The sequence below is a fragment of the Artemia sp. Qi Xiang Cuo genome, chromosome 1, assembly GCF_049724085.1.
Source record: "Artemia sp. Qi Xiang Cuo chromosome 1, ASM4972408v1, whole genome shotgun sequence".
NCBI classification, from domain to species: Eukaryota; Metazoa; Arthropoda; class Branchiopoda; order Anostraca; family Artemiidae; genus Artemia; species Artemia sp. Qi Xiang Cuo.
The window spans coordinates 93,033,096-93,046,288 of NC_142794.1; the positions used below are offsets into that span (position 1 = coordinate 93,033,096).

The following is a 13,193-nucleotide window of genomic DNA, read 5'->3' on the forward strand; positions in this document are numbered from 1 at the left end:
ATGGTTCTTATGGAAGGGATGCTCGTATAAACTTCAAAGAGGGCTCATTTGGTTGGAAATTGAAAGTTCGAGTTCACTTTTTAAAAGTCAAAAGAGATCGGGGGGCACCTAGTCCCTCCGATGCCCATTTTTACCCAAACCCATCCGATAAAAATTTTGAGATAGCCAATTTTTTAAAAAATACTTCAAAGACCATATAACAAAAACTCCGGGCTCGACACAGCCCCCCAGGGCCCGAGGGCAGGCGTTTTAAGTTATGCCTTGGGGGAATATATGGTTCTTATGGAAGGGATGCTCGTAAAAACTTCAGAGAGGGCTCATTTGATTGTAAATTGAGAGTTCTAGTTCAGTTTTTAAGAGTAAAAAAAGATTGGAGGGCAACTAGCCTCCCCCCCACGCCCCTTTTTCCCCAAATGCACCCGAAAAAAATTTTCAGATAGTCATTTTCTTAAAAATTGTTCAAAAGTCAGATAAACAACTCAGGTGTCAACACAACCCCCCAGGGCCCGGGGGCAGGCGTTGTAAGTTATGCCCTGGGGCGTATATGGTTCTTATGAAAGGGGTGCTCGTATAAATTTCAGAGAGGGCTCATTTGATTAGACATTGAAAGTTCTAGTTTTTAAAGAGTCAAATGATATCGGAGGGTAACCAGCCCCCTCCACACCCTGTATTCCCAAATGTAACCTATATAAATTTTGAGATAGCCATTTTGTTAAAAAAAAGTTCAAAGATCATAATCGGTGTCTACACATCCCCCCCGGGTCCGCGGGCAGGGTTGTAAGTCATTCCCGGGGGGCATGTATGGTCCTTATGGAAGATATACTCGTATAAACTTCAGATAGAGCTCAGTTGTTTGGAATCTGAGATTTATAGCTCGTTTTTTAAGAGTCAAAAGAGATCGGAGGGCAACTAGCCCCCCCCCCCTTTCTCCACACCCTTTTTTCCTCAAACCCATCTGGTAATAACTTTGAGGTGGCCATTTTTTAAAAAATATTTCAAAGACCATATACCAAAAACTCCGGGCTCGACACAACCCCCCAGGGCCCGGGGGAAGGCGTTTTAAGCTATTCCTTGGGGGCATATATGTCTCTTACGGAAGTGATGCTCGTAAAAACTTCAGAGAGGGCTCATTTGATTGTAAATTGAAAGTTCTAGTTCACTTTTTAAGAGTAAAAAGATATCGAAGGGTAACCACCCCCCCCCCCCCCCCACGCGCTTTTTCCCAAATGTATCCGATAAAAATTTTGAGACAGCCATTTTGTTAAAAATAGTTCAATTATCACATAACAAAAACTCCGGTGTCCACAAAACCAACCAGGGGCCAGGCATTAGCTTGCAAGCTATAATATAGAGGAATACAAGGTTCTTAGGGAAGGAATATTTATATAAACTTCAGAGAGGCTTATTTTGGTGGACCTTGGACGTTCTATTTCACTTTTAAATATTCAAAAGATATCGGAGGGTAACCAGTCACCCCCCACGCCCTTTTTTCCCAAATGTAACCGATACATATTTTGAGATAGCCGTTTTGTTAAAAATAGTTCAAAGATCATATCTGGTGTTGACACAACCCCCCAGGGCCTGGGGGCAGGGTTGTAAGTTATGCCCTGGGGTCGTATATGGTTCTTATGGAAGGGATGCTCGTATAAACTTCAAATAGGGCTCATTTGGATGGAAATTGAAAGTTCTAGTTCATTTTTTAAGAGTCAAAAGAGATCAGAGGGCACCTGGCTCCCTCTCGTCCACGCACTTTTTTCCTCAAACCCGTCTGATAAGAACTTTGAGATGGCCATTTTTTTAAAAAATAATTCAAAGACCATATAACAAAAACTCTGGGCTCCACAGAGTCCCCCAGGGCCCGAGGGCAAGCGTTGTGAGTTATGCCATGGGGGAATATATGGCTCTTGTTGACGTGATGCACGTAAAAATTTCAGAGAGGGTTCATTTGATTGTAAATTGAGAGTTCTAGTTCAGTTTTTAAGAGTAAAAAAAGATTGGAGGGCAACTAGCCCCCCCCCACGCCCCTTATTCCCCAAATGCACCCGAAAAAAATTTTCAGATAGTCATTTTCTTAAAAATTGTTCAAAAGTCAGATAAACAACTCAGGTGTCAACACACCCCCCCAGGGCCCGGGGGCAGGCGTTGTAAGTTATGCCCTGGGGCGTATATGGTTCTTATGAAAGGGGTGCTCGTATAAATTTCAGAGAGGGCTCATTTGATTAGACATTGAAAGTTCTAGTTTTTAAAGAGTCAAATGATATCGGAGGGTAACCAGCCCCCTCCACACCCTTTATTCCCAAATGCATCCAATAAAAATGTTGAGATAGCCATTTTGTTAAAAAAAAGTTCAAAGATCCTATAAAAAAAGACTCCGGTGTCGACACAACCCTCCAGGGCCCAGGGGCAGGAGTTGCAAGTTATGCCCTGGGGGTGTATATAGTTCTCATGGAAGGGATGCTCGTATAAACTTCAAATAGGGCTCATTTGGTTGGAAACTGAAAGTTCTAGTTCACTTTTTAAGAGTCAAAAGAGATCGGAGGGCACCTAGCCCCCCCCCCTTTCTCCACGCCCTTTTTTCCTCAAACCCATCTGGTAAGAACTTTGGTGGGGGGCAAGTTGAAGTTCACTTTTTAAGAGTCGAAAGAGATCCGAGGGCAAATAGCCCCCCTCCCTCCACGCCCTTTTTTCCTCAAACCCATCTGGTAAGAACTTTGAGGTGGCCATTTTTTTAAAAAATACTTCAAAGATCATATACCAAAAACTCCGGGGTCGACACAGCCACCCAGGGCCCGAGGATAGGCGTTGTAAGTTATGCCTTGGGGGCCGATATGGCTTTTATGATACGGATTCTCATATAAACTTCAGCGAGGACTCATTTGATCGGAAATAGAAAGTCCTAGTTCAGTTTTTGAGAGTCAAAAAAGATTGGAGGTTAACTAGCCCCCCCCCCACGTCCCGTTTTCCCCAATTGCACCCGATAAAAATTTTCAGATAGCCATTTTCTTAAAAATTGTTTAAAAGTCAGATAAACAACTCAGGTGTCGACACAACCCCTCAGGGCCTGGGGGCAGGCGTTGTAAGTTATGCCCTGGGAGCATATATGGATCTTATGGAGGGGATGCTCGTAAAAATTTCGGAGAGAGCCCATTTAATTGGAAATTTAAAGTTCTAGTTAACTTTTAAAGAGTCAAATGATATCGGAGGGTAACCAGCCCCCTCCACACCCTTTATTCCCAAATATAACCAATAAAAATGTTGAGATAGCCATTTTGTTAAAAATAGTTCAAAGATCATATCCGGTGTCGACACAACCCCCCAGGGCCCGAGGGCAGGGTTGTAAGTTATGCCCTGGGGGCGTATATGGTTCTTATGGAAGCAGGGGGCAGGCGTTGTAAGTTATGCCCTGGGGCGTATAGTTGGAGTTCAGTTTTTAAGAGTCAAAAGAGATCCGAGGGCAAATAGCCCCCCCCCCACGCCTTCTTTTTCCAAACCCATCTGATGAAAATTTTCAGATAGAGATTTTGTTAAAAATTATTCAAAAGTCGTATAAGAAAAACTTCGGTGTCAATACAACCCCACAGAGCCCAGGGGAAGGCATTCTAAGTTATGCTCTGAGAGCATGTATTGTTCTTATGAAAGGGATGCTCGTATAAACTTCACAGAGGGCTCATTCGATTGGAAATTGAAAGTTCTAGTTCACCTTTTAAGAGTCAAGAGATTGAAGGTTAACTAGCATCCCTCCCCCCAGCCCTTTTTTCCCCAAACACATCCACTTCAAATTTTGATATAGCCATTTTTTTTTAAATTGTTCAAAAATTAAATAACAAAAACTCTGGTGTCGACACAACCCACCAGGGCCTGGGGGGTAGGTGTTGTAAGTTTTGTCCTGGGGACGTATATGGTTCTTATGAAAGGAATACTCGTATAAACTTCAGAAAGGGCTCGTTTGATTGGAAATTGAAAGTTCTAGTTCACTTTTTAAGAGTCAAAAGATATCTGAGGTTAACTAGCCCCCCCCCAAACACCCTTTTTCCTCAAACTCATGCGATAAAATTTTGAGATAGCCATTCGTTAAAAATAGTCCAAGAGTATATTAAGAAAAACCTCTCTGTGGACGCAACCCCTCAGGGCCCGGGGGCATGCGTTTTATGTAACTCTCTGGGGCATATACGTTACTTATGGAAGGGATGCTCGTATAAACTTCTTAGAGGGCTCATTTGATTGGAAACTGAAAGTTCTAGTTCATATTTTAAGAGTCAAAAGAGATCAGAGGCCAACTACCCCCTCGCCACGCCTCTTTTCTCCCAAATGCATCCAATGACAATTTTGATGTAGCCATTTTGTTAAAAACAGTTCAAAGGTCAGATAACAAAAAACTCCAATGTCAACAGAACCCCCCAGGGCCCGGGGGCAGGCGTTGTAAGTTGTGTCCTGGGGCCGTATATTGTTCTTATGAAAAGGATGCTCGTGTAAACTTCATAGAGGGCTCATTTGATTTGAAATTAAAAGTTTCCATTTTACTTTCTCAGTGTCAAAAGAGATGGGAGGGCAACTAGCCCCTTCCCCTCCATGCCTCTTTCTTCCCCAAAACCATCCAATAAAATTTTGAGGCGGCCATTTTGTTAAAAATTGTTTCAAACATCGGATATTAAAACTCCGAGATCGACAAAATCCCCCAGGGCCCGGGGATCGGCATTGTAAGTTATGCCCTGGGTGCATATATGGTCTTATTGAAGGAATGCTCGTATAAACTTCAGAGAGGGCTCAGTTGATTGGAAATGGAAAGTTCTAGTTCAGGCTCAGTTGATTGGAAATGGAAAGTTCTAGTTCACTTTCAACGAGTTAAAAGAGATCGAAGGGTAATTAGCCCCCGCCCCCATGCCCTTTCCCCCTAACCCATCCGATAAAAATTTTGAGATAGCTATTTTGTTAAAAATAGTTCAATGATCACACAACAAAACTCCGAGGTGGGCACAAACCCATTTTTTTACTTTGATATTGTTACCTTGATACTAGTTTTGATACTTTGATGAATATTTGATTTTGAAAAAAAAAAGTTTGATTTTGAAATAAGGTATTTTGAAAAACATGACTTTTTTTTTAAATAAAAAATGAACAAAAATTAATTTAAAAAAACTTTCCGAAAAAGAAGTTTTTTAAAGAAAAGTAAATAACATTTTAAACTTAAGATCAGCAGATACAGATACCTGTTATTCAAACTCAAAACGACCAGAAATTGCTATTAAAGAATAAATGAGACCCAAAAGGAACAGAAATTAATAAACAATCATAGCAGAAAAACATACAACAAGTAATAATATAAACGAATAAATGAATCTTAAAGCGAGTAATCCTTAAACTGAATACACAAATCAAGCTTAAAATGAAAAAAAAAAATTTTGCTATTGAAGTATAAATGAAACTCAAAACGAACAGAAATTAAATAAAGAATCAATGCAAACAAACATACGATAGATACTAATGTAAATGAGTAAATAAATCTTTAACGAGTGAAACTTCAATTGCATATGCAAATCAAGTTTGAAAACGAACAAAAATCACTACAAACAAGAGTTTGGGTATCACCTCCTTCTCTCACTGTAAAAGTCTAAAACCTACTGCGTCATGGGGCTTTTCTGAAAACTGTATATATCTTCAACATTCTTGGAAAGTGTAAACAAAATCAAATTGAATATTTGATATATATTGATACCAATTGTTTAAAGATCCGTGAGTTCAAGAATTTATTTCACTGTAATTTTATTTTCATTTTCATTGCTGTAAGGACTGGAAAAGAAAATATTTGTAATATAATTCGTTTTCAGTGAAGCGCCAATGACGCAGTAGGTTCTAGGTTTTTACAGTTAAGGAAGAGGACAATTTTAGGGGTCTTTAACAATTTTAGAAAGAACTAATAAATTAAACTGAATATTTGATGTATAATGATATTAATTGCTGAAAGCTCATCATTTCAAAATTTTACTGTAATTTTCATGTTTATTTTCAATATGAAGTACAAAAGAAAATATTTGTAATACAATTCGTTTTCAGTAAAGCGCCATGACGCAGTAGGCTTTAGACTTTTACAGTGAGAGAAGTTAAGGCCGTTAAAAATATAATACTGAATGGCAATTCCAGTTTCAATTTATGTAGATTATTTTAAAAGTCAATCCCTTCACAGGTAAGATATTATCACAGATTCTGTTTGGTCCCTAACCCCTCCTCCTTCCTATAGCAGTGTTGATGTTCTGTTTTTTACCACGAGAATAATCCTTGAAAGTTTCATGCCACTAGGATCCAAAGATTAAATATGTCTCCCCTCCTTTTTATTCCACTATGAAGTCAATGTGTAAAGAATTGATAGTTCCTATTGTTTATTGGGCCATTCCCAAGGTATTCGAGGTTTTTTCATCCTCAGATGCATAGTTGCTGATATTTTTAACTTCTGAACAAAATAGCAAACTCGAAAAGTTTGATCAGATGTCTAAAAGGGTTACAGAAGGATTGGATGTCAAAAATGGTTCTAGGACCGGGACTGGTTGCTCCGCAATCAGTTTTGAATTTTTAATAAGACACTAGAACTCTCAATTTCCGATTGAATATGTATCCTCCATATTGGTGGGGGCTGAAGAGGGGACAACCCCTTTCTATGCGGAATGAATTTTCCTCTTTAGAATTCAATGCTGCTCTTTACTTTCATATGATGCTACCTGTTAGTGTTTGTTTAACAGCAAAAAAGGACTTTCTCTGTTTTTGTTTGTATTTGTCTTAATTTTACTTGGGGAATTGGTCGCGAAGGAAATTTTTCTGGGAGGAGCGGATACGCGTAACGCCAATTTTTAAAGGTCCAACCAGCCGAATTTATGTGCTGCGTGAAAAAGAATTTGAGATCAAAAGTAAAAAAGGTGGATACAAATTAACCTTATTTCAGTATCGATAAGCAGCATTTACATTTCTGATACACAGTTCATTTGTCATGTAATTTAGTAACTCTTTTAAAAGACGAATCTTAATTAACTGGTCTTTGCAAGAAGTTTTGCAGTATCCCAATTATACGAAAAGTTTGACTATTCAGAAAATGTTCGATCTTTAAAAAAATAATAATTCGAAAAAACTTGTATAATAATTAGGACAGTAATAATTTGAAAATTACTTATTCAAAAAAAAAAAAAAAAAAAAAACAGGTACCTGACAGAATTTTATTTACAGGCCTTCTTATATATTGAAGATCTTGGAGACTCTCTTGACTCGGTGGAAGCACTTTTAAAGAAACACGAGGACTTTGAAAAATCCCTTGCAGCTCAAGAGGAGAAGATAAAGGCATTGGATGACTTCGCAACTAAGCTAATCAATGGGGATCATTATGCTGCTGCTGAAGTTGCACAAAGAAGAGAAGCACTATTGCAGCGCAGAGCAGCCCTTCAATCAAGGTCCGTATAATTTTACTGTCTTTAAGAGGAGATTAATGAGTGCGTAAGGGGGAGGGGAGGGACAGTGGGTAAAATAAAATTTAACTTTCCCTGTGTATCTTCATTTCTCCCTGCACATTTTGCGAGCTTCACTTGTCCTGGAGAATCTTAAAAAAATATTGTGTCCGTTTTCCGTTTTCGGTTTTTTTTTGTTTTTTTTTTGTGTGTGTGTGCGTCCTACTATATCTTGGTATTAATAGCTGATTTCTATTTTATCTGGAAATTGAACAATAATTTGGTTTTATTTCAGTGAGTAAAATTACTGCCTCTCCCATTAAGTGAGGACAAATAATTTAAATTTAATTTGCACATATAATATAATATGAATTGCATATAATGCACATATAATTACATATAATACATATAATGCACTTATAATATAATATAAATAATTCAAATATAATTTGCACAAAATAATTTACTACAAAATAGTATCAGCACGATAAACTAAAAGGGGTTTTAGAAAAGGGAAGAAATACAAAAGATATTAATGGAAATTAATATATTAATATAAAGATATTATTTATAATATAAAGATATTAATGGAGTTTGTTCGTACAGAAGAAATGGGACCTGAAAGTCACAACGTTCTACTTGCCCTAACTTACATCCCTGGTTTGCAATGTTTAGGCCCAATATTAAATATTCACTTGAATTACAATAAAAATTGAATTATGTGTTCATGAGTTTTGTTCTTGAAATAAGATTTTCCTAACAATAACCCTTTTATCAGATCGAATTACTTCGGTCCTTTGGTGACCCATCGGAATAAAATGTGGACTAATTTTGTCAGAAGATTTCTAACATAGAGCGTATATTTGCAAATAACAAACTGCCCCTTTTCAGAAAATAAATACACAGAGAAATTTTTCTTGAAAACAGTCTTAGTATGTAACACGTTAGATGCTAAAAAAAACACGATTGGACCGTTGAATTTTTCATATAAATATCCAGTTTTGATAAATCAAGCTCTTAGAAATAGCGAGTAAATACGCTTAAAAGAAGCGTTAAGGTACAATAAACTCAAAGTCTAAAGCTAAAGTAAATACAGCCGTATTCACAAAACAGGGCTATTGTTAGATTTACAACCCACAGTGTGTTGTATGTATGAAGGTAGTGACTTCAGAATCTTTAAAAAAAAAAGGTCAGTTGAAACATTCAGATAATTTGCATTCACACCTGTCTTTCAAACCGCGAGAATACTTTGCAAATTTAGAACTATTATTAGATTTAAATTGCTGCATAAGTTCAGCCGCTTTCTTATTAATTTTGTGCAGTTTAACCTATGTGTTCGTTAATGAAAACATTCTTTTCTATCTAGCTGTAGACTATTTTGTCCATTCGACATTTACACTTACTATAACAACATGGGCTGCAAATAGGTTTTAGGGGTGCTAAAAACATCAGCATGATATTAATCGCCACAGAAAAGCAGAGGAATTATTCTTTCAAAGTTTTATGCCTTATAAACTCTTCATTCCTTTTATTGGCTTAAAATTTCAAATAGCAGAACCAATTAGATGGTTTACTTATCATTTTTCTTTCTGGCTTAAAGTTTAAAGTGACGAAAAAACTTGATTCTTTCTTAATACCCATTAAATCTATCATATGAACTTTTACTATAGATCATCAGACAAATCACATAAGAAAGTTCAAAAGGTCACTTGACAAGTATGTGTCCAATTAGAGAGTCATGCATACTCCTGCCATTTACCCGTGCCCCAGCCATTTAAACATTTGCCTCTCTATTACTTGGACTATCTGTCTTGGCTTTTCTCTGTCTACAATTACCCAGCGTCTTGATGTAACCTATGCAACCTATTGCAAAATATTTGATAACTTCAATTCAAAATCAACTTCAATTCAATATAACCTGACGTGATGAGTTTCCCTTGTAGGCGAATTTTGATTAGTTGTCTGGTTTCATCATTCACAACTACAAAATTCTTAAAAACTAGTTTGATATTTTATGGCAGATAATGAAAATAAACCAAATTTTGATGGAAGAAAAACTGATTTATAAGGATTTATGCTCTGGCACATGCATTAGTAATTAAATTATATTAACTTATGCAGCAAATTCGTGGGAGTTTTTTTCTTACCATTGTTTTGGGAAGAAATATTAGTTTTGGAATTCTTGTACCTTTATTTTCGTAAGGAGTAAAAATAGTTCTAATTTTGTCAACATGGACTTTGCTCTTTGTTTTAAAGTGGGACTAGCTGTAGTTATCATAATGTATAATTGCACCAAAATGTCGGTATTAAACCTTCAAACGGTAAAACACCAAATTGAAAACAGTTCAAAATGCACAAAACTAACAGAAAAAGAAAACTAACAGATTAAAAGAAAAAAAAGAACTATGCATATGCATCTTTGCCCTATGTTCACATAGTAGGAACCCTATCATTATTAGTAAGTTCAAATATCGATACCGAGCTAGTTAATCCGCATTTCAAATTTAGATATTTAATGATTTTAATAAATTTCTCCTTGCTCTTTCATTGAATAATTCTTTTCATCGTTATTCGTTTTTTTTTTCTTTTTTAAGTATGGCTGTTCAAAATTCAAACTAGGAAACTAGTCAATCGGAATCGGGTTAAAAGAAGAAAGAAAGCAAGGCGTAGTATAAGCTTTTATATTCTCGAGTTTCTGTTCAGAAGTCTTTATTAGTTGTTATTATCATTGAATGGATGTCAAACGTTAAATATAAATATAACAGACTTCTAAACATAAGCGTAATTCACATAATTATATATAAATTATTATATAGTATAATTATAGAATTACATAATATATAATATAATTATATAATAGACTTATAAGTATATAATATAATAGGCGTTAAATATAATAGACTCCATTTGTATGCCACAGGTCTGATAAACGCTGCTCTGTTCGAATATATAATTATATATATAATTATATATATATATATATATATATATATATATATATATATATATATATATATATATATATATATATATATATATATATATATATATATTATATATATTAATACATATTAATATATTATATATATATATTATTGGCATGCTAACTCGTCTTCGTCACTTCTTTCCTAAGGCTATTCTAAAATCTATTTATTATTCTTTCGTCCACTCATATTTTCTATATTGCATTTCGGTTTGGGTGTCTACCTTTTCATCTGTTTTCAAATCTCTCCAAATACTTCAGAATAAAGCCAAGAGGACTCTTTTTAACGTTGATTGCAGATATTCAGTTAGACACCTATATGGGACTTCAGGAATTTTCTCTTTGGACCAACTTCATTTAATTTCTATCTCTAGTATTTGTCACGATTATCAATATAGTAAATTTACCTGTAAATTTCTCCGGCATTTTCTCAACTAATTCTCAATTTCATAATTATCCTACTACGCATCGTTAAGACTTTTCGTGTGAAATTCGCCCGACATCGAGAGCGGGATTCGGCATCCGTCACACTGGGCCAAAAATCTGGAACTCAAGTCCAGCATCAGTTGGAGAATGCAGCAACAAGTGAAATTTTCTAAGACTGGTGAAGAAATATGTTACGACATGTTAAGCATTTTGCTTAGTATGGTTTTCTTTTTCGTTGTTGTAAAATTTAGCTAGAAAATGGCTGTGTATTTTCGTTGGCAATATTTTCAGCGCTAAAGTATGCCACCAGGCATGTACGCTGTTTTGTGACATTTATTTATGTACGTGTTATAAATAAAAATATTCTACTCTACTCTATATAATATATAATACAATTATATAATAGACTTATAAGTATATAATATAATAGGCGTTAAATATAATAAGACTCCTTTTGTATGCCACAGGTCTGATAAACGCTGCTCTGTTCGAATATATAATTATATAATATATAATACAGTTATATAATAGACTTATAAGTATATAATATAATAAGCGTTAAATATAATAGACTCCTTTTGTATGCCACAAGTCTGATAAACGCCGCTCTGTTCGAATATATAATTATATAATATATAATACAATTATATAATAGACTTATAAGTATATAATATAATAAGCGTTAAATATAATAGACTCCTTTTGTATGCCACAGGTCTTATAAACGCTGCTCTGTTCGAATATATAATTATATAATATATAATACAATTATATAATAGACTTATAAGTATATAATATAATAAGCGTTAAATATAATAGACTCCTTTTGTATGCCACAGGTCTGATAAACGCCGCTCTGTTCGAATATATAATTATATAATATATAATACAATTATATAATAGACTTATAAGTATATAATATAATAGGCGTTAAATATAATAGACTCCTTTTGTATGCCACAGGTCTGATAAACGCCGCTCTGTTCGAATATATAATTATATAATATATAATACAATTATATAATAGACTTATAAGTATATAATATAATAAGCGTTAAATATAATAGACTCCTTTTGTATGCCACAGGTCTGATAAACGCTGCTCTGTTCGAATATATAATTATATAATATATAATACAATTATATAATAGACTTATAAGTATATACTATAATAAGCGTTAAATATAATAGACTCCTTTTGTATGCCACAGGTCTGATAAACGCCGCTCTGTTCTTGAAGATGCCTGTCGTTTTCAGCAAATCGAGAGAGACTGTGACGAAACAAAGAGCTGGATCAATGAAAAACTCAAGATTGCCAATGATGAGTCTTATTTGGTAAGAATTTTATATGTCCTCTAGGATTTATGCTCAGATAACCAAAATGTTGATCAGAGATACAAAAATGAAGTCCTTTTTTTCATCTGCTTTAGGTAAAAGTAATAATAACTTCATAAAACATAGTAAACAATGGAAATTTGGTACTTAGTAGAAATCGAGTAACCTATGCAAAAAGAATAATTAGTTTGTTTAAAGTTGATTTGCTTTCTAGTGCTATTTTTGTTTAACTGTTCACTAACGAAATCGTAACATTGATCGGCGCACCATTTGTGTGTGTGTGTGGGGGGGGGGGTTGCAGCCGAAAAAGAACAACGAAAATACACCTCCCTCTATGTTTTATAAATAAGTGTTGTCCTCTCTTCTTCATTTGTGAACTAATTAATAAACTCTATCAAGCTAGAATTTGATCTCAGCTAGGATTATGGAAGGTGTACATAGCATCGCATTTTTGCTGTTACGCGTAGAAGTAAAAAGAAAAGCAGAAGGAAGATTATGATGTGGTAAATCGCGTGGTTCAAAATGTACTTCACGCAAAAAGAGATCCTGCCTGTACTACAGCCCACAGGCAACTGAGCAGCGTGACACACTTTTGCTGAAACCTCCAACCTATATTTCTGCTGGGAGGAGTGACCCACAACCGCACTGGGGCGATTGAAAAATATCATTATCGGAATTTCTGGGACATACCCTTGAATCAGCTTAATGTTTAGGATTATAATATGCATAGTAGTTATAATTTATTTTCAGAAACAAAATCAATCGGCAGCGCGCCAAAAGTGTTGCTTGCGAGGGTGTGTTACTAACAAGAAGATAATAACAAATATACGGTAAAAGGAATTGGAGGGTGAAAGCATACACCGGAAAATAAAATAGGAGTAAAACACACTCAGTAAAACTACATTATGTCCTGACCTCTAAGCAACAATAACCATAAAAGAAAATGAAATGAAACCAATTAATAACAAAAACAAACAAATCAATAAATAAAAACAACAGTATATTTTTGCCAAAACATTATTATA

At 35.2% G+C, this 13,193-nt stretch overlaps 1 protein-coding gene across 6 annotated transcripts in view; it reads left to right on the forward strand.

The window, feature by feature from the left end:
• The window catches only part of alpha-Spec (alpha spectrin), a 161,085-nt gene that overhangs the window by 45,306 nt on the left and 102,586 nt on the right, over positions 1-13,193 (forward strand). For all 6 annotated transcript variants that reach the window (XM_089087795.1, XM_089087815.1, XM_089087821.1 and 3 more), the window contains exons 11-12: positions 7,210-7,430; positions 12,045-12,168. In XM_089087795.1, coding sequence (XP_088943921.1) covers positions 7,210-7,430; positions 12,045-12,168 — 345 coding nt within the window. The remainder of the gene's footprint in view (positions 1-7,209; positions 7,431-12,044; positions 12,169-13,193) is intronic.